This window comes from Cupressus sempervirens, chromosome 4, assembly GCF_028749045.1.
Source record: "Cupressus sempervirens isolate cs-2001-9-10 chromosome 4, ASM2874904v1, whole genome shotgun sequence".
Lineage (NCBI taxonomy): Eukaryota > Viridiplantae > Streptophyta > Pinopsida > Cupressales > Cupressaceae > Cupressus > Cupressus sempervirens.
The window spans coordinates 526418250-526442427 of record NC_143121.1 but is presented as its reverse complement, the minus strand read 5'-3'; the positions used below and the strand labels follow the sequence as shown (position 1 = coordinate 526442427).

The 24178-nt window shown below is 32.6% G+C and overlaps 1 protein-coding gene and 1 pseudogene across 1 annotated transcript; both read right to left on the bottom strand.

Annotated features, from left to right (window-relative positions):
• Positions 1–6611: 6611 nt before the first annotated feature.
• Positions 6612–9410, bottom strand: LOC149562246 (taxadiene synthase 2, chloroplastic-like; annotated as a pseudogene).
• A 1717-nt stretch (positions 9411–11127) lies between these two features.
• LOC149562245 (taxadiene synthase 1, chloroplastic-like) lies at positions 11128–15213 on the bottom strand. Its single transcript, XM_089823866.1, has 13 exons — positions 14962–15213; positions 14534–14840; positions 14265–14433; positions 13890–14101; positions 13634–13754; positions 13438–13550; positions 13122–13339; positions 12835–12947; positions 12649–12747; positions 12346–12555; positions 12058–12196; positions 11725–11973; positions 11128–11430 (listed from the first exon to the last, which is right to left on the bottom strand). The coding sequence occupies exons 1-13, from the start codon at positions 15211–15213 to the stop codon at positions 11128–11130; spliced, it is 2505 nt and encodes an 834-aa protein (XP_089679992.1).
• Positions 15214–24178: the final 8965 nt, after the last annotated feature.

Sequence of the window (24178 nt, the reverse complement as noted above, 5' to 3'; positions counted from 1 at the left end):
ATGGTATATTAAAGCACCACCCTTAGAGTTTAGAGTCCTAATGTTGTTGTATTTAAATTCGAAAATAGGCTCTCTCTACCGCACCCAATACCCTTTTCGCTCCATTATCTGCTCCAATATTATCATCATAAAAAATTTAAGACCGTTTCAATCAAAACAATATGACTATGAGTATAAGCACATATACTCACCCATAAACATAATCTAGAGCTACTGTGATTTCTTCTTTGAAATGTCTACCTATTCTAAGATGCTCGATATTTTCAACCAGTGAAAGTCATTCAAGAAAATCGACTAGATATAAGCATGGCACTATTTCACAATGTACATTAAACTATTTAGCATCAAAGAATGATCGTAGCACTTTTAGTCCAAAAGAAACAATAAAAAAAGCATTTAGAAAATGTAACACACCACACCCACTAAATGTGTTCATGAGATTATTCAAAAAGCTAAAGCATCTATCATCCCCACTATTCAAAAGTACACACACAGTGGAAGCAAATGAGCTAAGAAAAGACCCATCTTTGCTCTAGAACACCATTATATTTTTCCAATCAATTATTTCCTCAAGCCCCTCCAGTGCATTCAACATGTTTTTTGGAATTTCTCACTCCATTGAGATATTACGAGAAAGTTGAATTGTAAGAAGAAAGAAGAATAAATAGAATAGGACTCTTGTACAATAGTTAAGCTTGAAAAAGTAAGTCAGTTTTGACTATCTAACACTTTTAGTCTATCAATCAAGCATTAAAGTATGTAAATTCCAGTCGACGAACAAATCTCTTACTCTATAAGAAGTGTTGCTCACCTTTTCATCAAAGAAGTATTATCACGTGATGGGAGACTCAACCCTAGAGATTCAACCTTTTTCATCAATGCAAGAAAGATTATTTCAAAATCTAGAGACAAGATTTCTTCCTTTTCTAGTGACTTCAGATGATCTTGAATGAAAAAAAAACCTGCACATGATGAAAACAAAGACATTCAAGATTAATGTCAACATACTAAAAACTTGTAAATTTACATCATAATATTAATATAACAAAACATAAATATATAACCTTTTTCTATGTTAGCATGTCTTGTATTCCAAGTGAGAAGGGCAACAAGAGAAGCGAGAGTAGAAAGCAAAAAATCTATATGGAACAACCATAGGGATTTGAGTTCAAGGGTAAGAAGAATTCAGTGTGAAGAATGAAGAAAAGTATATATGGCTTGAAGAAAGCACCTTGGCAATGGTATATTAAATTTGACATTTTTATGAATGAGCATTGATATAGTCGATGCCATTCAAACCATTGTGTTTATTTAAAGAGGTTGGATGATGATAGCTACATAATTTCATGTTTATTTGTTGATAATATGCTTGTCTTTGGGTCTAACATGAATCACATCAAGTGATTGAAACAATAGTTAACATATTCATTTGCGAGATAGTTGTGATGTGGAGCCTAATCAAGCTCAAAGGTTAATTTTTCCCTACTTCATTCGACCAATTTCCTCTCATTCTTTCCTATGGGGATTTGGGGACAAAACCCCTATGCTAGGGGTCAAGGAGCTTGCAGGGTCTTGGGGTTAGCAACCCCAAGTGTGCTCCTTACTGCAATACATGGTGGTGTGGAAGGGTACCACCCCTAAAGCCAAAGAATGAATATATTATTCTAAAAAGGTGTCGAGAGTTAATCTATTATATTGCACAACTTATTCTAGGTATGGCATGATAAGGCCTTAGGTTCATGAGCTTTAGCTCTAATTTGATGTTTAGAACATCTTGAGATAATTTGCAATGATAATGGTCTAGTTCAATGGGAAATATGGAAACATAAAATTTCTTAGATATGAGCTTTTTGTCTACATAAGTGAATTGCCTACAAATATTAATCAACACATATTCATTTGGGCTATATTTGTGTAGCTTCAATGGTTCACCTTCAAATCTCCCTACCCTCTAATAGGTCAATTTTGGAAATTGAATAAGTAACTGCCATAACTCATGATTAGTAGCACTACTTCTTTAAACAAAAAACTATTCTCTTTCCCCTACAACTCGAACACCAGTTGTGCTAGGAACACATCTCAAACCCTTCTTAAATTCTATGGTTTTTCTTTTGCTATAACAAGGGATAATAATAATCTTAGTTTGTCATATCTTTGACCCAAGGCTCGTGAGATTTTCCAGTCCTTCCAAAAAATGCATGTTGGTTACACTTTATTATGTCTAGGAAGATGATAATGTTTGTTACATCTATGATTAGATGTTCCCTCATCAATGGTCGTGAAAAATGAGAACCTCCATTTCTTGCTTTCAACAACCAATTTTTTGTAATAGTACTATTGTAGTCCTACTTATTCATGGGGAACTAATTGTAAGAAAGGATAATAGTCCAATCCTTAGGGCACCCATAATAGTATTATGTTACTTTAATCTAGAACTACTTCAAGGAGAGGCTCGACAGTTAATTTTGGTGATGTGGAACTTCAACTTCACCTCATTTCTAACAAATTTGTCAATTCTTGGCCTAAAGGGTCTAGTTTCTATTAGTAGCATTAATTTTTTGGTTAATTTTGTTGGAAGGTATGACATTTGGCCATAATGGTCGATACTATGCTAGTTCACTGCATGGTAATAGCGGTGCAGGATGGTGCTAGTTTGTGTTGTTCTTAGCTGTTCTATAATTTTAGGGTCCTTCCCTACCTTCTTAATAATAAATATACATTATTCACATGAAAACCCATGGTCACATCTCATTGACTTAATTCACCATTTCTAAAATCCTCCTATATCCTGAAAGTTCTTCAAAACATAATAAATTCAATTAATCACAATAAAATGACCATCAATACCATAATGAGATAATCAAAAAAGGTAAGATGTATAACCATAATGTCAAATAATTTATCTAATTAGGATGTATGGATAATAATGTCAACATAAATTCATAAATCAATCCTACAATACAACATCACATCCTATGATATTATTTCCATTTTATGAAGACTAAATCAATAAATCATTAATATTGTAGTTTAGCATCTCACAATCATAATATCCTTATACTACTACTTAAAAAATGACTCACTTCTAACTTCAATCATTAATCAATCACGAGAGCACTTCTTATCCTAATACAAGTTTTTTTTGAAAGTTCATAATGATTCTCATGAAGGTAAATATCAAACTGTACTAATATCTTAATCAAATATCCATAATACAACATGAATCCATCAACATATGTTCTAATATAATACAATGACATATCAAGCCTTTCACATTTGAGTCTAAACATGTTAGCTTGTATTATAGTCATATGAGAGATTTAACATAAAAATAAGTGAAAAGCTATATCCACTCTAAGTTGGGTCTTAACATATATCAACTAATGTTAGTATCCATTTATAAAATCAAATCACTACATAGAGAAACAATGTAAGATTCACTTTTCATTTCTCATAGAAGGTCAAGTTTAACACTTCTAAACCTCTAATAAGGGGCACATACATACAATTAGGGTCTTGAATAGGTGCATAAGAGGAGGGGTCTTAGAAGCAATATCAGGCACACTTCTAACATGAATTTCATCAATGCTTATAGAAGAATTAATTTCTTGTGCAAAGTTATTATCACTTAGCTAAGATTGAAGCAATTTAAAGGAACTAAGGAAGTACTAATGAGGTATAATAACAATTTTTTTAGAAATTCTAGAAATGTGAAAATGCCTTTGGCTTGATTCAAATGAGTGGGAGTGAACTTTCTAGCATCTATTAGAGAAATAGATATATGATTTGAATTGAAATCTTAACATGTATGAGAATATCAAATTGCTTCATGACACATGACACACATTAGTAGGGGATTCAAAAAAAACTTGTTATTCACACAAACTTACTTGAGATTTAAGATTAATCTTTTTAGGAAGAGTTTTTGAATTGTCAACAAGAACACACATTCTAACTAGACTAGGGAGGTCAAAGTAGGAAATTGATGATTAGTCTTAAGGAAGATCCCCAACTTTTTATACATGCATTCAAGAAGGTCAAACTATCTGTATTCCAAAGGTAGGTTTGGGAATGGTAGCCAGAACGAAATAAATCTACAATTAAACTTTGAGCATTTAAAGTTAGGCATCCAACGTTATATACAAAGACCATAACCATAGTGTACCAAAGCCTTATTTTTTAACACAAAATTCTTCGCTTGAAGGGAAGAAAATAGAACAAAAAATATACCAATGGTTTCACCAACATAAAAAAAATTAAAAATCCCTTACCATTCAGTGACCATAATATCTTGGAGATAAGTAATATCAAATTTTTTGTTCTAAAACTTAAATAATAGACCTCTTTGACTAAGAATCTATGTTGATGTGAGAAGTTTCTTTTGAGAGAAGATGATTTCTACTAGACCCTAGGGAAAATCCCTACATTTATTACAGAATAGGAATCATGTTTGCACTTGCCAATCATTTCTTTGGCACCCACTAAAGCTTGGTGTTGGGTAGTTTTTGCACATTCATAATGAAAGGAGGTTTACCAACTCGACATGGTCAATCCTTCTACAATAGTTTAGGGTTTGTATTATAGGGAGGTCCAAGAAAAGAAGTCTCCTTTCATTTGAAATTTTAGAACATCAAGTGGCCAAATTCTTTTAAACTAATACAATGAGTTCAAGGTAGAACATTATTTTTTCTATTAAGTATAATATATGCCAAAAAAAAATAGTAGCAATGATAAAAGAGAGTATAAAAGGAAATTCATCCACTAGGAAAAGTATATCAGAGCTCTAGGCCAGTATAGATCATATTAAGTTTAAAACATATCACCATCAAAAATAAAATATAGTCTAAATCAAACTTCTATTATATTCACTCTGCCATTCAGTTCAACGATGAACATTTTTTTGAAGGAAGATCTACCAATTCTTGGAGGAGGGCCAAGAATGCCTTCCCATGGAACAAAAGAGTCATGATGAGATATGTTATTCACGATGTGATTTAACTCAAAATGATGTGATTTAAGAGGCTTATCTGTGGCCCTTCCCAAGATGGTAATCAATTTTTCCTTATCCAAAGAAAGATGAGGTTATTGGGTGTTTGAATCTTTTTCACAAATGTCAAATACTAGTTAGTGCATGTATTCCAATTTGTGCTATCATCAAGGGTGTAATGGTTGGATGATGCAAATCTTGGAAAACAACCTAGTAGTTTCCTTCAAATATCTAACCTAAGCTTGAAGTTGAAGATCTCCATGAGGAATACTTGGTTCAAAAAAAATTTCCAGTTGTAATCTTCCATGGAAATGAGAGCTTCAAGCCATTTCTCCTTCTTGTTCACTACATCTAGATTGTTGATTTATTATAAATTAATTAGAGGTGTCACCTTGTGCATGATGATCTTAAGGTGATTGCAATAGTAAATTTAATGTTTCAATTTAATATAGGGGATCAAAATATATTTTATCAAGATTGATTCATAATAATTCTATTTCTCAATGGCTTACATATGTGTGTTGTGTTAATGCCTATTAATGTTAAATTGAAACATAATTTTCTTTCAAAGTCACAATTTTAAATACCTACCTATTTCTGTTAGATGTCTCTCTTCATTAAAAAAACCTATATTGCTCTAAAAATATCATTTGTACCCACTTGCATTATTTCATACAACTTTAGATTATTTTCACTTGCATAACTAAATACAAAAAATAAAGATTCAACCTCTTCCATCTCTTATAGTGCATTATTCAAGAATTAAAAAGAGTGGTAAGGACTAACAAAATGAAAAGAGTTAGATTTTTGATTTATTCTAAATTAATTAGAAGTGTCACCTTGTGCATGATGGTCTTAAGGTGATTGCATGTGTAAATTTAGTGTTTTACTTTAATTTAGGGGGTTAGAATGTATTTTATCAAGACTGATTCATAATAATTCTATTTCTTAATGACTTACATATTGGTGTGTTCTATCAATGCCTATAAATTTTAAATTGAAACATTATTTTTCTTTCAAAGTCACAATGTCAAATACTTACCTATTCCTGTTAGATGTCTCTCTTCATTAAAAAAACCTATATTACTCAAGAAATATCATATATCCACTTGCATTAGTTTGTACAACTTTAGATTACTTTCTCTTACATAACTAAATATTGAAAATAAAGATTCAGCATCTTCCATCTCTTATAGTGCATTAATTAACAATTAAAAAGAAATTTATTGAATTAAAAAAAGATATAGGAAAGCTTAAAACCTTTTTAAAACAAAAATTCCCCATCAACCCAACCATGCCACTGTTATGAGAAAGTATTTTTTAATAATACACAATGACACATCTTTATGAATTAGACATATAACATAGGCACAAAATTGACACTCGATCAAATAGTTACCACAATAGTTAATGGTAACATAAACTAGCTAAACGAGCAATCGTTATTGATGATATAATAATTCAATTTTATAATTTTATCAATCTTAAAATTTCATCTTTAAATTGATGATATTTATTGATGATACAATCTTTAAATTTCATCTAAAGGACATAATATTTTCACAACTTCTACATTGCCCTCACAATTATCATGGATGGAGAGGCAAGAAACATAATATATTTGTCATCGTAGGTAGATGGGGTTGATGAGTGATTTCCTTATATATTATTTAGTCTCATTTGTGGAACTTTTGTAGCCATCCTTGTTCTTGTAGAGGAGCATCCAACATTGCCTCATATTGAAAATAAAGCTTTTTCCACATTTTGGGGGTTCAACATTTAACTTGAAATACTCATGGTTCAATTGTTTTAGTGTGTGATTGAGAATTTCTTCAAAATATTGTAGAGCCTCTTCTTTTGTAGAGCCTAGGTTTTTCTTCATATAACATGCCATATAGGAGTTCACTTGTCCTCGAGCATATATATATATATATATATATATATATTGCCATATTTTTAATTTTAATTAGTCGTTATTCATTGATAGTTCAAACAGAGTTGGCTTAAACAACACACTCTAATATTTGACATGCTATAAGACTAGTCATCAAAATTTGGCTAGATAGGCAAGTTCTATTTGAAATGCTAGAGTTGGTTTTAGTTGACCCATCTAATCAAGTCATAATTTAGAGTATGCTACCCATCTATAAGTGAGAATTTAGGTGAATAACATACACAAAACAATAATTGAAATTTTGTGCTTAATAGTTTTAATACCTCAAAAGTTGCAATATCATTTTTGAGCCACCATACCAAGGTGAAAAGTTGAAAAATATTTGAGGACTCATGTATGATGGGGAGATCATTGTTTGTTACAACCTCACCCATTAAAAAGATTGGATGTAAAGCACATGGAACGAGACCCACAGATATACAACGTGTCTTTAGGTACTCTTCCATTGTTGGTATGTACCCAGCTTATGACCACTCTCTTTCCTTCATCAAGGCATCGACAAAACATCTCCCACTGCAGTAGCGAGAAGCAATATGGTTACATAAAGCTATACTACCAAAAAATAATTTTGAAAAAGATGGTCATTTAACTACGTACATCTTTTCTAATGTAATGGAGCATGCCACGTCCTTGTTGCTTTGTAGCCTCCTTATTTGTTTCATTCACCAGTTCATACCATGCTTTGAAGATTATTTTCATATATTCTGGAAGTTTGTCTACCAAGGACGTATCACATCTGAACATAATTGAAAAGATTTAATCAACTTGTTTTCAAGCAATGTGTTTGGCTAGGAATTAAGAAATTGCCTAGAGAGATATTATATGAACATAATTGAAAAGATTTAATCAACTTGATTCCAAGCAATGTATTTGGCTAGGAATTAAGAAATTGCCTAGAAAGATATTATATCTTTAGAAACAAAATAAAAAGCACATTTTGTAAACTTTGTTACAAGCAATTAAGAAGTTACCTCCTTATTGCTTCTCTAAAAGTTATTAACTCTTCCATTGTTCCATGAGTATCGTAAATATCATCCATCACCAATACCAAAGAGCCGATTTTGGTGAAGTTAATTCTACACATTGAATACTCTGGCTCAAATGTTCCCACAGAAAAATATGTCTCTACAATCCTTTGTCGAACAAAGTCCACTTCTGTCATGCGCGACTTTTTCCACCAACTATAACATACAACATATAGTAAACGTGGTTACAATTTCATAAAAGATTCATAAAGTTAAAGTTATTTTTTCATAGAGTTTTATATTACCGACCTTGAGAGAAGTTTCAATTCCGCCTGATGTAAAGACTCTTCAATGTTGAAGAATAATTTGGCTAATTCCATGTAACAAGAATTATGGACAAATGGCATGCTGTCAAAATTAAAAAGAAACCTAAAAAATGAGATGATGAATGAGACGATGCTTATAAAAATAGAAGGGAAAAGTTTGTAAACATACTTGAACAGGGTTTTGCTAAGTTCCTTGCCTCTAAGACGGAGATACTCCACCGCATCTTCAGTCTAAAAACACATTGTAATGTAAAAAATCTCAATTTGGTAAAATCTCTCTCATTCTTTTTTGTCCTCTTCTAAGATAAAAAATAATAGCATTTATCACTGACAGATAATAATGTGATGAAAACGTATACAGTTGATTTGAAAAGCAAAATTTGCAAAAGATATTAATGTTGTAGACCTCTTTAGCAATCTTCTCTTTGCATAAGATATTCCTTGTGTTGAGTCAGAAAGCTCAGGTCAGAAGCTCTGCATGTCTCTAACCAGAACTGGTGAAGAAGCACCCGTTATCATCTTTGAAATTATTTAGCACCTCTGAGATTTTATTCATGCCAATATTATAAATTAGCACAGTTTGTTAATATTAATAAATTGATTTATATCAATTTCATTTTTGATAGAAACCAATTCACCTGAGGAGAAATTGTATCCATGGATCCTTAGAGTTCGGAGTCCTAGTGTTGTAGTATTTAAATACTAAAATAGGCTATCTCTACCGTACCCAATACCCTTTTTACTCCAACATTATCATCATAAGAAATTTAAGACCGTTTCAACCAAAACAATATGATATGAGTATAAGCACACTCTTATTATTAAGCACATCCTCACCCTTAAACATAATCTAGAGCTACTTTGATTTCTTCTTTGAAATATCTATCTATTCCAAGACATATCAAATGTTTTGTTCCAGAACTTACATATCAAGTGGCCAAATTCTTTTGAATCAATACAATTAGTTCAAAGTATAACCTTTTTTTTCTTTTAAGTATAATATAAGCCAAAAAATAAAATAGTAGTAACGATAAAAGAGAGTATAAGAGGAAATTCATCCACTACAAAAAAGTATATTAGAGATCTAGGCCAGTTCAAATCATATTAAGTTTAAAACATCTGACCATCAAAAATAGAATACAATCTAACTCAAACTTCTATTATATTCACTTTGCCATTTAATTCAAAGAACATTTTTCTAAAGGAAGATCTACCAATGCTTGGAGGAGGGTCAAGAATGCCTTCCCATGGAACATAAGAGTCACGATAAGATATGTTGTTCACAATGTGATTTAACTCAAAATGATGTGATTTAAGAGGCTTATCTGGGGCCCTTCCCAAGATGGTAATCAATTTTCCCTTATCCAAAGAAAGATGACATTTTTGGGTGTTTGAATCTTTCTCACAAATGTCAAGTACTGGTTAGCACATGTATTCCAATTTGCGCTAACGTCAAAGGTGTAATGGTTGAATGATGCAAATCCTGGGAAACAACCTAGTAGTTTCCTACAAATCTCTAACCTAAGCCTAAAGTTGAAGATCTCCATGAGGAATCCTTGGCTCAAAAAACTTTTTCACTTGTAATCTTTCCATGGAAACTGGAGCTTCAAGTCATTTTCCCTTCTTGCTCACTACATCTAGATTGTTGATTTATTCTAAACTAATTAGAAGTGTCACCTTGTTCATGATGATCTCAAGGTGATTGCAATAGTAAATTTAGTGTTTTACTTTAATTTAATGGATTAATATATTTTTATCAAGATTGATTCATAATAATTCTATTTCTTAATGACTTACATATTGGTGTGTTGTGTTAATGCCTATTAATTTAAAATTGAAACATAATTTTCTTTCAAAATTGCAATGTCAAATACATATCTATTTTTGTTAGATGTCTCTCTTAATTAAAAAAAATCTATATTGCTCAAAAATATCATTTATCCACTTGCATTATCTGTACAAATTTAGATTATTTTCACATGCATAACGAAATATTGAACATAAAGATTCAACCTCTTCCATCTCTTATAGTAAATTATTCAACAATTAAAAAGAGTGGTAAGCACTAATAAAATGAAAAGAGTTAGATTGTTGATTTATTCTAAATTAATTAGAAGTGTCACCTTGTGCATGATGATCTTAAGGTGATTGCATGTGTAAATTTAGCGTTTAATTTAGGGGATTATAATATATTTTATCAAGATTGATTCATAATAATTCTATTTCTTAATGACTTACGTATTGGTGTGTTGTGTCAATGCCTATTAATTTTAAATTGAAACATAATTTTTCTTTCAAAGTCACAATGTCAAATACCTACCTATTTTTGTTAGATGTCTCTCATTTCTCAAGAAATATCATATATCCACTTGCATTAGTTTGTACAACTGTAGATTACTTTCTCTTACATAACTAAATATTGAAAATAAAGATTCAACATCCTTATAGTGCATTAATCAAAAATCAAAAAGAAAGTTATAGAATAAAAAAAGATATAGGAAAGCTCAAAGCCTTGTTAAAACACAAATTCCCCATCAACCCAACCATGCCACTGTTATGAAAAAGCATTTTTTAATAATATATCACAATGACACATCTTTATGAATTAGACATATAACATAAGCACAAAATTTACATTGGATCAAATAGTTACCACAATAGTTAATGGTAACATAAACTAGCTAAACAAACAATCATTGCTGATAATACAATATTTCAATTCCATAGTTTTATCAATCTTAAAATTTCATGATATTTAAATTTCATCTTTAAATTGATGATATTTATTCATGATACAATCTTTAAATTTCATCTTAAAGGACATAATCTTTTCACAACTTTTACATTTACCTTACAATTATCATGGATGGAGAGGCAAGAAACATAATATATTTGTCACCATAGGTAGATGGGGTCGATGAGTGATTTCCTTATATATTCTTTAGTCTCACTTGAGGAACTTCCATAGCCATCCTTGTTCTTGTAGAGGAGCATACAACATTGCCTCATATTGAAAATAAAGCTTTTTCCACATTTTGGGGGCTCGACATTTAACTTAAAATACTCATGGTTCAATTGTTTTAGTGTGTGATCAAGAATTTCTTCAAAATATTGCAGAGCCTCTTCTTTTGTAGAGCCTAGGTTTTGCTTCATATAACATGCCATACATGAGTTGACTTGTCCTCGAGCCTCCTCAGCCTACAAAACAAAAGAAAAAAGATTGTCATATTTTTAATTTTAATTAGTCATTATTCATTGATAGTTCAAACCAAGTTGACTTAAAAAACACACTCTAATCTTTGACATGCTATAAGATTAGTCATCTAAATCAGGCCAGATAGGCGAGTTCTATTTGAAACACTAGAGTTAGTTTTAGTTGACCCACCTAAGCAAGTCATAATTTAGAGTATGCTACCCATGTATAAGTGAAAATTTAGGTGAATAACCTACACAAAACAATAAATGAAATTTTATGCTTGATAGTCTTAATACCTCAGAAGTTGCAGTATCATTTTTGAGCCGCCATACCAAGGCAACAAGTTGAAAAATATTTGAGGATTCATGTATGATGGGGAGATCATTGTCTGTTACAACCTCACCCATTAAAAAGATTGGATGTAAAGCACATGGAACGAGACCCACCGATATACAACGTGTCTTTAGGTACTCTTCCATTGTTGGTATGTACCTAGCTTCTGACCACTCTCTTTCCTTCATCAAGGCATCGACAAACATCTCCCACTGCAGTAGCAAGAAGCAATATGGTTACATAAAGCTATTCTACCAAAAAATAATTTTGAAAAAGATGTTCATTTAACTACATACATCTTTTCTAATGTAATGGAGCATGTCACGTCCTTGTTGCTTTGTAGCCTCCTTATTTGTTTCATTCACCACTTCATACCATGCTTTGAAGATTATTTTCATATATTCTGGAAGCTCATCTACCAAGGAGGTATCACATCTGAACATAATTGAAGAGATTTAATCAACTTGATTTCAAGCAATGTGTTTGGCTAGGAATCAAGAAATTGCCTAGAGAGATATTATATCTTTAGAAACAAAATAAAAAGCACTTTTTGTAAACTTTGTTACAAGCAATTAAGAAGTTACCTCCTTATTGCTTCTCTAAAAGTTATCAACTCTTCCATTGTTCCATAAGTATCATAAATATCATCCATCACCAATACCAAAGAGCCGATTTTGGTGAAGTTAATTCTACACCTTGAATACTCTGGCTCAAATGTTCCCACAGAAAAATATGTCTCTACAATCCTTTGTCGGACAAAGTCCACTTCTGTCATGCGCGACTTTTTCCACCAACTATAACATACAACATATAGTAAACGTGGTTACAATTTCATAAAAGATTCATAAAGGTAAAGTTATTTTTTCATAGAGTTTTATATTACCGACCTTGAGAGAAGTTTCAATTCCGCCTGATGTAAAGACTGTTCAATGTTGAAGAATAATTTGGCTAATTCCATGTAACAAGAATTATGGACGTATGGCATGCTGTCAAAATAAAAAAGAAACCTAAGAAATGAGATGATGAACAAGACGATGCTTATAAAAATAGAAGGGAAAAGTTTGTAAACATACTTGAATAGGGTTTTGCTAAGCTGTGCATGATTATCGTCATAAGCATCAATGTAGTTCCTTGCCTCTAAGACGGAGATACTTAGGTGCCAAGAATACTCGAGCGCATCTTCAGTCTAAAAACACAATGTAATGTACAAAATCTCAATTTGGTAAAATCTCTTTCACTCTTTTTTATCCTCTTCTAAGATAAAGGATGATAGCATTTATCACTGACAGATAATAATGTGATGAAAACGTATACAGTTGATTTGAAAAGCAAAATTTGCAAAGATAATAATGTTGCAGACCTCTTTAGCAATCTTCTCATTGCATAAGATATTCTTTGTGTTGAGTGATTCTCTCAGATACTGGGAAGAAAACAGTCTAGCTTCATCCATAATCTTTTCTCCAGGAAGTGCAAGGTCAGAAGCTCTAAACAGATTCAACATACTTCTATGCTCTACATGTCTCTGACCAGAACTGGTGAAGAAGCACCCGTTATCATCTTTGAAATTATTTAGCACCTCTGAGATTTTATCCATGTCAGTATTATAAATCAGCACAGTTTGTTAATATTAATAAATGGATTTGTATCAATTTCATTTTTGACAGAAAACAATTCACCTGAGGAGACATTGTATCCATGGGCCCTAAGAGTTCGGAGTCCTAGTGCTGTTGTATTCAAATCTGGAAATAGGCCCTCTCTACCACACCCAATACCCTTTTCACTCCAATATCTGCTCCAACATTATCATCATAAGAAATTTAAGACCGTTTCAATCAAAACAATATGACTGTAAGTATAAGCACACATACTCACCCATAAACATAATCTAGAGCTACTTTGATTTCTTCTTTGAAATGTCTACCTATTCCAAGACGCTCGATATTGTCAACCAGTGAAAGTCGTTCAAGCAAATCGACTGGATATAAGCATGGCACTGTTTCACAAAGTACATTAATCTATTTAGCATCAAAGAATGATCGTGGCACTTTTAGTCCAAAAGAATCAATTAGTATTGAATGGTGTCTACAACAAAAAAGAATAAACGCAGCATTTAGAAAATGTAACATACCACACCCACTAAATTTGTTCATGAGATTGTTCAAAAAGCTAAGGCATCTCTCATCCCCGCTATTCATAAGTACACATGCAGTGGAAGCAGGTGAGCTAAGAAAAGACCCATCTTTGCTCTGGAACACCATTATCTTCTTCCAGTCAATTATTTCCTCGAGCCCCTCCAGCGCATTCAGCATGTTTTCTGGAATTTCTTGCTCCATGGAGATACTGCAAGTAAGTTGAATTGTAAGAAGAAAGAAAGAATACAGAATCGGACTCTTGTACAACAGTTAAGCTTGAAAAAAGTAAGTCAGTTTTGACTATCTAACATTTTTAATCTACAAATTATGTAAATTCCAGTTGTCTGCAAATACATTAACAAATCTCTTACTCTGTAAGAAGTGCCGCTCGCCTTTTCATCAAAGAAGCACTATCACACGGGAGACTCAGCCCTAGAGATTCAGCCTTTTTCATCAATGCAGGAAAGATTATTTCAAAATCTGGAGACAAGCTTTCTTCCTTTTCTAGTGACTTGAGATGATCTTGAATGAAACAGACACCTGCACATGATGAAAACAAAGACATTCAAGATTAATGTCGACATACTAAAAACTTGTAAACTTACATCATAATAGTAATATAACGAAACACAAATATAACCTCTTTCTATGTTAGCGTGTCCTGTATTCCAAGTGAGAAGGGCAACAAGAGAAGCGAGAGTAGAAAGCAAACGATCGCATAAGAGAAAAGTTGAAGGAAGCCCCCATGAACCATCCTGCAGCTGGTTGGTGATAAGCCATCTCATGGCCTGAGGAAAATGTGGGGAGCGAGATCCATCCTGGGCAGGAACCATTGCCACCCACGCGGTGTCATAAGCCGACGGACTGATCTCTCCATCTTCAAGAGCTCCGAACATTTCTTTTACATTCACTATCAGACTATCGGCCCACTGTTGGTACGATGGAGCCTGCAACAAAATTACAGCCATGCTTAAACATCACACACTAATAAAGAAATTAAGCTTAAAAAAACTAAGTTGTATCTTAAAAAGAAGATGAGCCTAAAATAAAAACTCCACTCTTACTTACTTGATGATATGGTGTGCTGAGAGACTGTAGAAGATCATCGCTCCACACATCGCCATGATAATTTGCAGTCCGCCGAGGGACAGAAGATTTGATGTTATCAGCAACCAAAGTCAGCGCTCTGAGTGGAGGAGTTGCTTGGGGAGTGAGAGAAACCCATCGTTGTGGTTTGTCATTCAGTGAGCGTTGTTGGAGTGCTTTGTTAAGAACAAATGTACTCCTCTTGGAGAATGAATCAATGGAAATTCCAGCCATTGTGCAATAACAACTTCCTTAACAAATTAAGCACAAGAAAGTGAGATGGGTGACACAAATTCCAGCGATTGAGCAATAACTCAGTTCCAGAGATGTGTGACTACAACAAATGGGTGGTATAAATAGGAAACCGTTTGCAATGGTATAGGTGACTTTTCAAAGTCTGAACAAATATGGGGGAATCCAACTATACTGGAATGCTAACAATGTGCGGGAATCAAACTAAAACTATTGGGTTTGATAAAACGTGTTGAACATCAAAGATACCCTCCAATATCTAAATAGTTTTTCCACCGAATCTATTTATTATATTTATATCTTTGAATTTGAAATAAGGGCATTGAAAAGTCTGTCTGTCTAGTAGAGAACGTGGGCAATTGTCAAGACATTCAAGGAAATTTTAAAATCGGTGGATGTTAGACTGTGATTTCACATTAGCATTACAATTGAGCTCCACATGCGTGAATAATGTAATCAATTAAGTTTCAAATAATATATTTCTAGCAGATTGTTGGAAATTTGTGTGTGTTTTATTTGTTTGCGTATGTGTTGGAAAGTTCAGCATTGCGTGTTTTATTTGCGATACGTCTTGGAAAGTTGAGCATTTTATTTTTCTCTCTATAAAATATTATTTAAACTATTAAATTTATATTCAAGGAAAATATATTATTTTATTTATCTTTAAGATTATTTTTTTCTCTATAAAATATTGTTTAAATGAGTGATTGGTGTAGTGTAGAGAATTATATTTTCTTTAAGGTAAATGTAATACAAAAGGAGTCTTGCAAGAATAATTTCTTAAGAATATCAAAAGGTCCACATTAGTTATTTGCATCCACCATTCATGATGCAACTAATCAAAGCTTAGGTGACATTTTTTAAAGCAAAGTTGACATGTTCTTTTGAGGATAATGTTAGAATCTAAAGTGGTTAAGATAATTACATATCATTGTTAATTGGTGAGAGGAAAGACTTTTCATTTGGAGGCTCAAATTTCTAAAACCATAAAATTAGTGTTTCATTCATTACTTTGTAATAGAACTTGTAGTATACTATTAGACAAAATGTAAAATTTGCTAAACCTGGCATTCTAGTCTTTTTCGTCTCTACTATCATGCACGATGACACTGCTTCTACTAATATAAATTTTAATGATTTGCAAGATTCATTTAAGCATTATCTAAGGTAAGGGGATAAGTAGATGTTGGACAACCCATGTAAAGGCTAAAAGAATCATTACATTACCTAACTTTTTGCTCAAATATTGGTAACATTGTTTCAAAGATAGCTTCTATAACATCACTTTTCTCCCATATTTTTAAATTATTACCAATAGATTTATGCGATCACTACTTATCTTAATCATATCATTTAGAAAATCTACTCTAATATTAGGAACATATTGATTCTATTGGATCTCATTGTAGTTCTCTTTGAGGTCCCAAGTAAACAAGTAGATTGTAAATAATAAGTAGATTGACTTCAACATCATGACTAAGCCTTCTATCTTCATCATGATACTTATGGATTTGATTGCATAAGGATTCATCTTCAAATAATGGGTTCAGGAACATAGAAAATTCATACACATCTTTGCAAGTTTCTTCTTCAAACAAAGGATTTAGGAACTTAGAGAATTCAGACATATCTCCATGAAAGCTTTCTTTTAGAACCTCTTCATGTATATATATTGTAAATAGTTTCATTTCATCTTTACTATGCAATTCCTACAAATTATTGTTTTCGTCCAGAATCTCCTGAGTATATGTTGATCCATCCACTTGTTCATCATGACAGATTGAGAGAAACAGCCATTTTTCTCAACATATTTTTTGTATTCCATATCTAGCAACACTAAGATTTCTTCGTACTAAGAGAATCACCCTCCTTTTTATTGTCATACAAATATCTTTAGACACGTATTATTTTTCATGATGTCCAATATTTTCATCTTCATCCCAATTTGAAACTTCATCTAACTCATAATTTGTTTTAGTCATATATTCACTATCCCCTGCAGCTAGTGCATTATTCAATTTTAGAAAAGTAAGGAGTTGTTGATCACATAAGAGACCTAATTCTTGTATATTGTTGATAAGAGAAAAGGATGGAGGTCTGCATTCTGAAGGTGTTTCTTGATAGGTATTGAAAATCCTCATAAAGAATTGCACTACAAATTCATCCTCTTATTTTTCTAAGTTCCAAAATGCATCCAAAGGAGTTATATAACTTGGTCCTTCATCATCTTCATGTAATATTTGAAAAAGAAGCTTCAGCTTAGGATCATCTATTGAGATTCCCAATTCACAAAACTTTTTTGAAAATTCCTTGGATGAAGGTATGATGCCTGAAGGTGCTTCCTAAAATATGTTTTCCATCCTTGTAAAAAAATGTGTCCTTCCTATCTTCCAAATTGAAAAATTCATCCAAAAGGTGTTTGTGTTCTTCCTCCATGGTGTAATACAAATCTGGTCTCATATCACAATATAGTTTAAATCATTTCCTTCTAAGTCTTCTCCCTCAGTAGAGCTACCAACTGGAATCTTTTTAAGTAGAATTTCCACCTCTTTTATAGAGGAATATATATATTTGCTGATATTCCAAGTTCTTCCTCTAGTAGTGTACATAGACTCTTCACTCTATATTTATGATCTTCTAAAACCTAATATTTTATGGGTTACTTCACAATCCCTGATTGTGTAGACAACTCCCCAGTAGAGTCGCCAATGTGTTGGTGCCCAAATTAGCAAATTAGGTCCTATGGAATGATAATCCAATTATGAGAATTCCTAATAGCAATTTTCCAATGGAAAGGTTCCACTCTAAATGAATGTGAACCTTTGTGATTCTGGTTCTGCAAAACCAAGGTTGGTAGGCTTATACCTCACACCCTAAAGGCTTTTTAGAGTAGATAATTTTGAGGATATTGGGTGTTGATTAAAACGTTGAACAAAAGACAAATGAATCTTAAAGGTGAATACAATTTTATTTATGTTGTATGAGAGAGAGAGAGAGAGAGAGAGAGAGAGAGAGAGAGAGAGAGAGAGAGAGAGAGAGAGAGAGAGAGAGAGAGTGATGCACAATGATCAGGGATCTTTGTCACCTAGATATGTGCCCTTTCTACAATCAATCAGCATACTAGTGCCTTAACCAATGGAATATTTATCATATTACTATGAATTACTTAAAATGTTAAAGTAACCCTTAGAGACAATCAGCATTCCCTTTAAGACAACTATTATCACTTTAGTGCTTCAAATTGACAAATGGATTAAAATAGCTTCAATACTAAGTCCTATTGAATTTAATTCCCCTCAGGAACCCAATAGGAAAAAGACACAGATTGAATAACAAACACAGTAACTTTGTTTAACAAGTATTGAAGAACTTTAAAACATTCATGCAAATATGAAAGCAATTAAAGAAAATTCAAAATTTAATCTAAGGAACAAATTAAACAACAGATAAATGATATCACCAAAAGATCAAATGAGTATGTCAAATCTTTTTATTTCTTTTGATATTATTCACCATAAAATTTTGTGTTGTTGGTGCATACAAATAACAAAAAAAATCCATAATGATTAAAAAAATTCCTTCTCAATTGAAAAAATGTAGGTTATAAACATGGTGATCATGAATGATTTTGATATTTGATGATCTTGGTATCCTTTATAGAAATTCAAAGGATGCATACAAGCTTCAGATCATCATGACATTACCTAAAAAACCCTAAATACAATTGAAAACTTTATTTACAATGCAAAGCTTCTACAAAATAATTAATTGTTCATGCCTCTTTGATGTCCCTTTTGATTCTCTTAATAGGTGCTTTAATAATTTCAATGAATAAATCCTGCACACATAAAATAACTCAATGAGAGATTTTAAATAAATTAGGGTCTTATATTTAATTTATATTTCCCTAAAGCTCTTTCTCATACATAAGCATTAAGTCAAAGTAATCATTTTTAAAGAATATTATAAAAGGCACATAAAATGGTTTCATAAATTTGACAAAGTAAACAACCATTTTAGTTAAAACCCTAATATATTTACATGAAGGTAAAATAATATCTCTATGCCAAGAAGATATTTCTATAAGTATTCCATTTCAAGGAATACATAATTTTACTTTAAAAATCATTTCCTTAACATGAAGCATGAGATGGAAATATTTATTTTTTTTAAACTAGGAATATATAAATGATTTAAAAAATTATCTATAATGATATTCATCAATATATCTCCCCTAGAAATAATATAGGTAAGTGAAATATCATGGCAAATGTTCACATTAAAGTATAATTTATTTTTCTCAAAAAACAAGTATTAATGTAAATAGTTTTTATATTATTTTAACTAACCTATAAGAAAAAATTTAATATCCTTTTACAAAAATATTGTAACTGTACAACTTTCCTTTCTAACAACCATTCTCAAGGAATATAATAGAACAACTGGTTAGGGTAGAATGGATAGTTAGGATAGGAAAGAGGATAGGGTTGAGAGGTTGAGTGTTCAACTCCCTCTCCCCATCCTTTTTCATAAAAATATATTTTATTTCAAAAAAGGGAATAATTAATCCATCAAATATGAATTATAAATCATAATTTCTGACATTTTCAAAAGAATCAATATTTTTCCCTTCTAATGAATTTTGTCCTAATAGGAGAATGCATATGCATGACAAGGGTAAACATTATTTTTAATTGTTTAATTTTAAAAGATAAGAATATAATTTCTAATGAAATAATCAAACTTTATAGCATAAAAAGGTACTTCCCTTTCAAATTTGACACCTGCAAATTTAGGTGTCAACATAAACTTTATGCACTAATGGTACATTGGCGACACCGCTTGCATGTCATGGATATGTAGTCTTCCTAGAAACAGATTGTATGCCAACGGGATGTCTAAATCTTGAAAGACCACATCTCTTTCCACATGACCCACACAAATCAACAAAACAATAAGGCCTTTAGAAGGTTGTTCAACATCATCATAGGCTTTGATGGTGATCTTTTGCCTAGGGTCGATAGCGAATTCAAACATGCCTAGCTGTTGAATAACATTGAAGGAGATGATGTTTAACCCAGCACCATTATCTATCAAGACTCAACGAATTTGAATATGAAAGATTGGGACTTTGATGTGTAAAGCTAGGTTATGGGGATGACTAAGTGACTTCTCATCTTCTTCAAAGAATGTAAGACAGTGTGATGAGGAGATATGGTTCACCATAGCTTGGAATCACTCAATGTCAATATCTATGGGAACATTGGTTGTGCGTAGAGTTTTTTCAAGAATTTCCTTGTGCAAATGAGATAGTTATAGCAACTCAAAGATTAAAATTTGTGTCAAGGTTCTTTACAATTGACTGACAAGATCATAGTTAGATACAGTCGAAATAGACACTTGTTTGGATGAGGAAGCATTCTTGGGATCATTTGTAAATTTGAGGACAACCTTGGTCTGCCCCCTAGTGATAGTGTTTAGTGTCTCACCATGTAAAGAAGAGGATTCTGCCACCCTAAGAACTACCTTTGACCTAGTTTCCCTATGAGTTTGTTGAGCATTGTGTATTTGTAGGACTACCTTAGGTCTTTCATCATCCATGTCATAATTAGGTTCTTGGTCAAATTTAGGACCCATCATGCAAAGATGTTCAACAAGTTCTAGCATGTTTATGACATTGTTTGCATACCAATGTAGGTATAATTGATCTTAGCATCGTGATTTTTCTTTTTAGCACGGGATCATATCCCTTTTTCATATTCAAGTAACGACTATTTGAAGGTTTTACGATCAAATTTTTTAACTAATCCATCTATTACAACTTTGTCTCCATCAATGAGGTCTTGAATAACATCTTTGAGTTTGAAGAAATTTTTTGTGTTATGGCACTTGCTCCTATGATAGTTGTAGAAATGATCATCTTTCCACCAATCAGGTTTGATAGGTGGGTCATAGTGTCGGGAGTTCTCTACAAGCGTGATGAACTTATTTACAAGCAAGGTCTTTAAGACCACTTCATAAGATTCTACCATAGGTGTGTAAACTCGCTTTGGCTTAGAAGATTTTTTGGTTTTATCAAATGTTTGAGACTTTGAAGTCTCTTATTTTTTTGCAGCATAGATAGCATTGGAAATATTAAAAGTTGATTCATTGGTCTTAAGAGCATCCACTACTCCATCATTGACAACATACTTGTTTTTATTCCAAGGTTTTTTTTGTCTTTTCCATTTCCATTTCTATTTTTGTCTTTATTCAACACAATGTCACCTTTCCAAATAGCAACATCCTCAATGCGGTATGCACTTTCGACCATGTCATTGAAAGATGTGAACAATTATTTTCTAAGGTTAAAATAGAGTTCAGGTACAAGTGTATTGATAAAAATGTCAATCTTCTTGATCTTAGGAATCTACCAAGGGTACCTAGAGTGTAAACATCTCCATCGTTGGAGGTACCCAACAAAGGGTTCACCTTGTTTTTTCTTTATATTACACAAGTCCATCATAGTAATAAGATGTTGAATTTTATGAGAATATTGTTGGATAAAGCATTGTGCAAGTTCATCAAATGAATTGAGAGGAGGTGATAGTTTTTTGAAACATTCCATGGCTTGGCCTCTCAAGTTCCTAGGAATCAACCTCATGAGGTAAGTGTCTTGGTGCATAAAGTCCTTGCTAAGAGCATAAAAGTGCCTTACATGATTGTGAGGAGCACCATTTCCATCATATTTGTCATATTTAGGAACCTCTATATCCCTAGGAAATGGGATCATGTAAAGACTCCTATAAAATGGAAGAGCACATATTGATTCTACAAAAGAGTTCTTGGGTTGTTCCTTGGAAACTTGTAATTGAGTGAGTTTATTTTTGAGCTCTCACATTTCCTCTCTCAAGATCTCATCTTTTGTAGGTTTCATTTTTGGATGATTCTTTGCACATTGAAATCATGAGGGAGTTTCCATCCCTTAGCTATCATGTATTGAAAATATTGGTCACCATTTTGTTCCAAGGCTTTTAGCATTAGCCTTTGGGTAACCTCATCTTGTTGAAATCTAAGAAGGCCTTCACTAGTGATTTCATCTTTGTTCACACTTTTGTGATGTGATTATGATTTTCTAGGTGGTGATGGACATCCTCTAGCGTTTATTCTAGGAGTTCTAGGAGGTTTATTATTTTCATCATTGCCATCAAGAGTAATGTTATCAAAGGGATTGCTATGATAACCATGTCTATTTTCAGCTTCATGAGCATCAGCCTCAACTTGATGATAGGATATTTTTTTGTTAGCCATGTGTATGGCCTCTAGGCATGTGTGTTCTTCTAAGAGGTGTTTCCTCTCTTCGGGATGCATGGTGAGTGACACATTGTCTTTGGCCCTAGGTGTATCAAAGGGTGTATCAAATGGATTCTCAAAGCTATAGAGCAGATTATGCCAAGTATTAACCTCTTGCAACTTATCAAAGATAAGTTCCTCCACACAAGGTTGTCTACAGGGACACTGTTAGAAGTATTAGATCACCAATATAACTGAGGGGAGGGGGGGTGAATTAGTTATGTATGAATCTTAAACAATTATAAATTAATCAACCAAACACTAGATATGTTGACTAGGGAAACCCTTGATCAGAGGGAAAACCCTAGTGGGAATGATGCCCACGAAATAATGTACTAATCTGAATATTCCTTGTTAGAGGATAGACCCTATTAGGAGTCTATTACAATGCTTAGTACAAAGAGTCCCTGTTAGGAGACTTTGAATCCCTGTTAGGAGATTCCAACCCTATTAGGAGTTGTAGAAGGCAGTTGAACCCACTATCCAAATAGCTTCAGGATCAGATCAATGAACCCACTGTCCAATTGATCTCGATACCATTCCTCTTAGAATAATAGATATGTGACAATATTTTGCTTCTTTCTCTATCCAGTATGTTGGACTTCTTCACCTTCAGATCATGCAATCAGATCTGGAACTCTATATCCATCAACAGTAACCCTTAAGGTCACTTACATGCATTAGCAGATTACTCTTCTCCTCTACTTTGCAATTTGTAAGTCTTCTTTGCTCCTCGATCTCAATGATGGTCTCTAAAACTCAGAAAACATCTTTCCTTTATACCACACTCAATATTAATTCCTTGAGTCGGCTCCATAATTTACCATATGTTAATTAAATAAAATACATATTTATTTAATGTTGTCAGCTCATAGTTATACCCAAACTTTCATACGTGTGACTTCTATACCTGTGCACTTGTTGACGTCATTAGTAGTCTGTGTGCTACGTCCAATTAACTATGCAACCCTTAATTCCAAATACAATGCTCTATATTGGTCATACAATAGAAACTATTTTTCCAATGCTCTATTTTCCTATGGTTCTCTGTAAACCATCAATAACTTTCGTACGATGTCGATTCAGGTTTTGCATACTTGCCTACATGTCAAATACATGTTGTAGTATATGTTGGTAACTGCACATAAGCAGATGCATAATGTAATGTCCTTAATACACAAATCTCAGTCAGTTGCTCTATCAGTCTTATACAAACTTATTGCTATGTTATCATCAATGATAAACAATGTTTTGCAATGCTCCCCCATAGTATCAGCATTCATGCTAACAATCTCCCCCTTTGGCATTGATGGCAACATAGATGAAAAATATCTAGTTCCAAGAATACCAAGCCTTAATTGCAACACTTCTCCCCCATAGTACAAACTTTCTCTAATGTTTTTCATGTCATTCTCTCTCCCATTGACATCAATGTCAAAGATAGTACATAAAAGGTTTAATTGCTTGAGCATATAATAATCTATTAGCACGACCACAAGCTAGTCTATTGCTTTTACAACTTTTACATATAATTCTATAAAAAAAAAAAGTGTCCAAAGATACTATTGTATACCAATTAGCAATCACCAAGAGTCCTTGTTGACTCTATTCATCA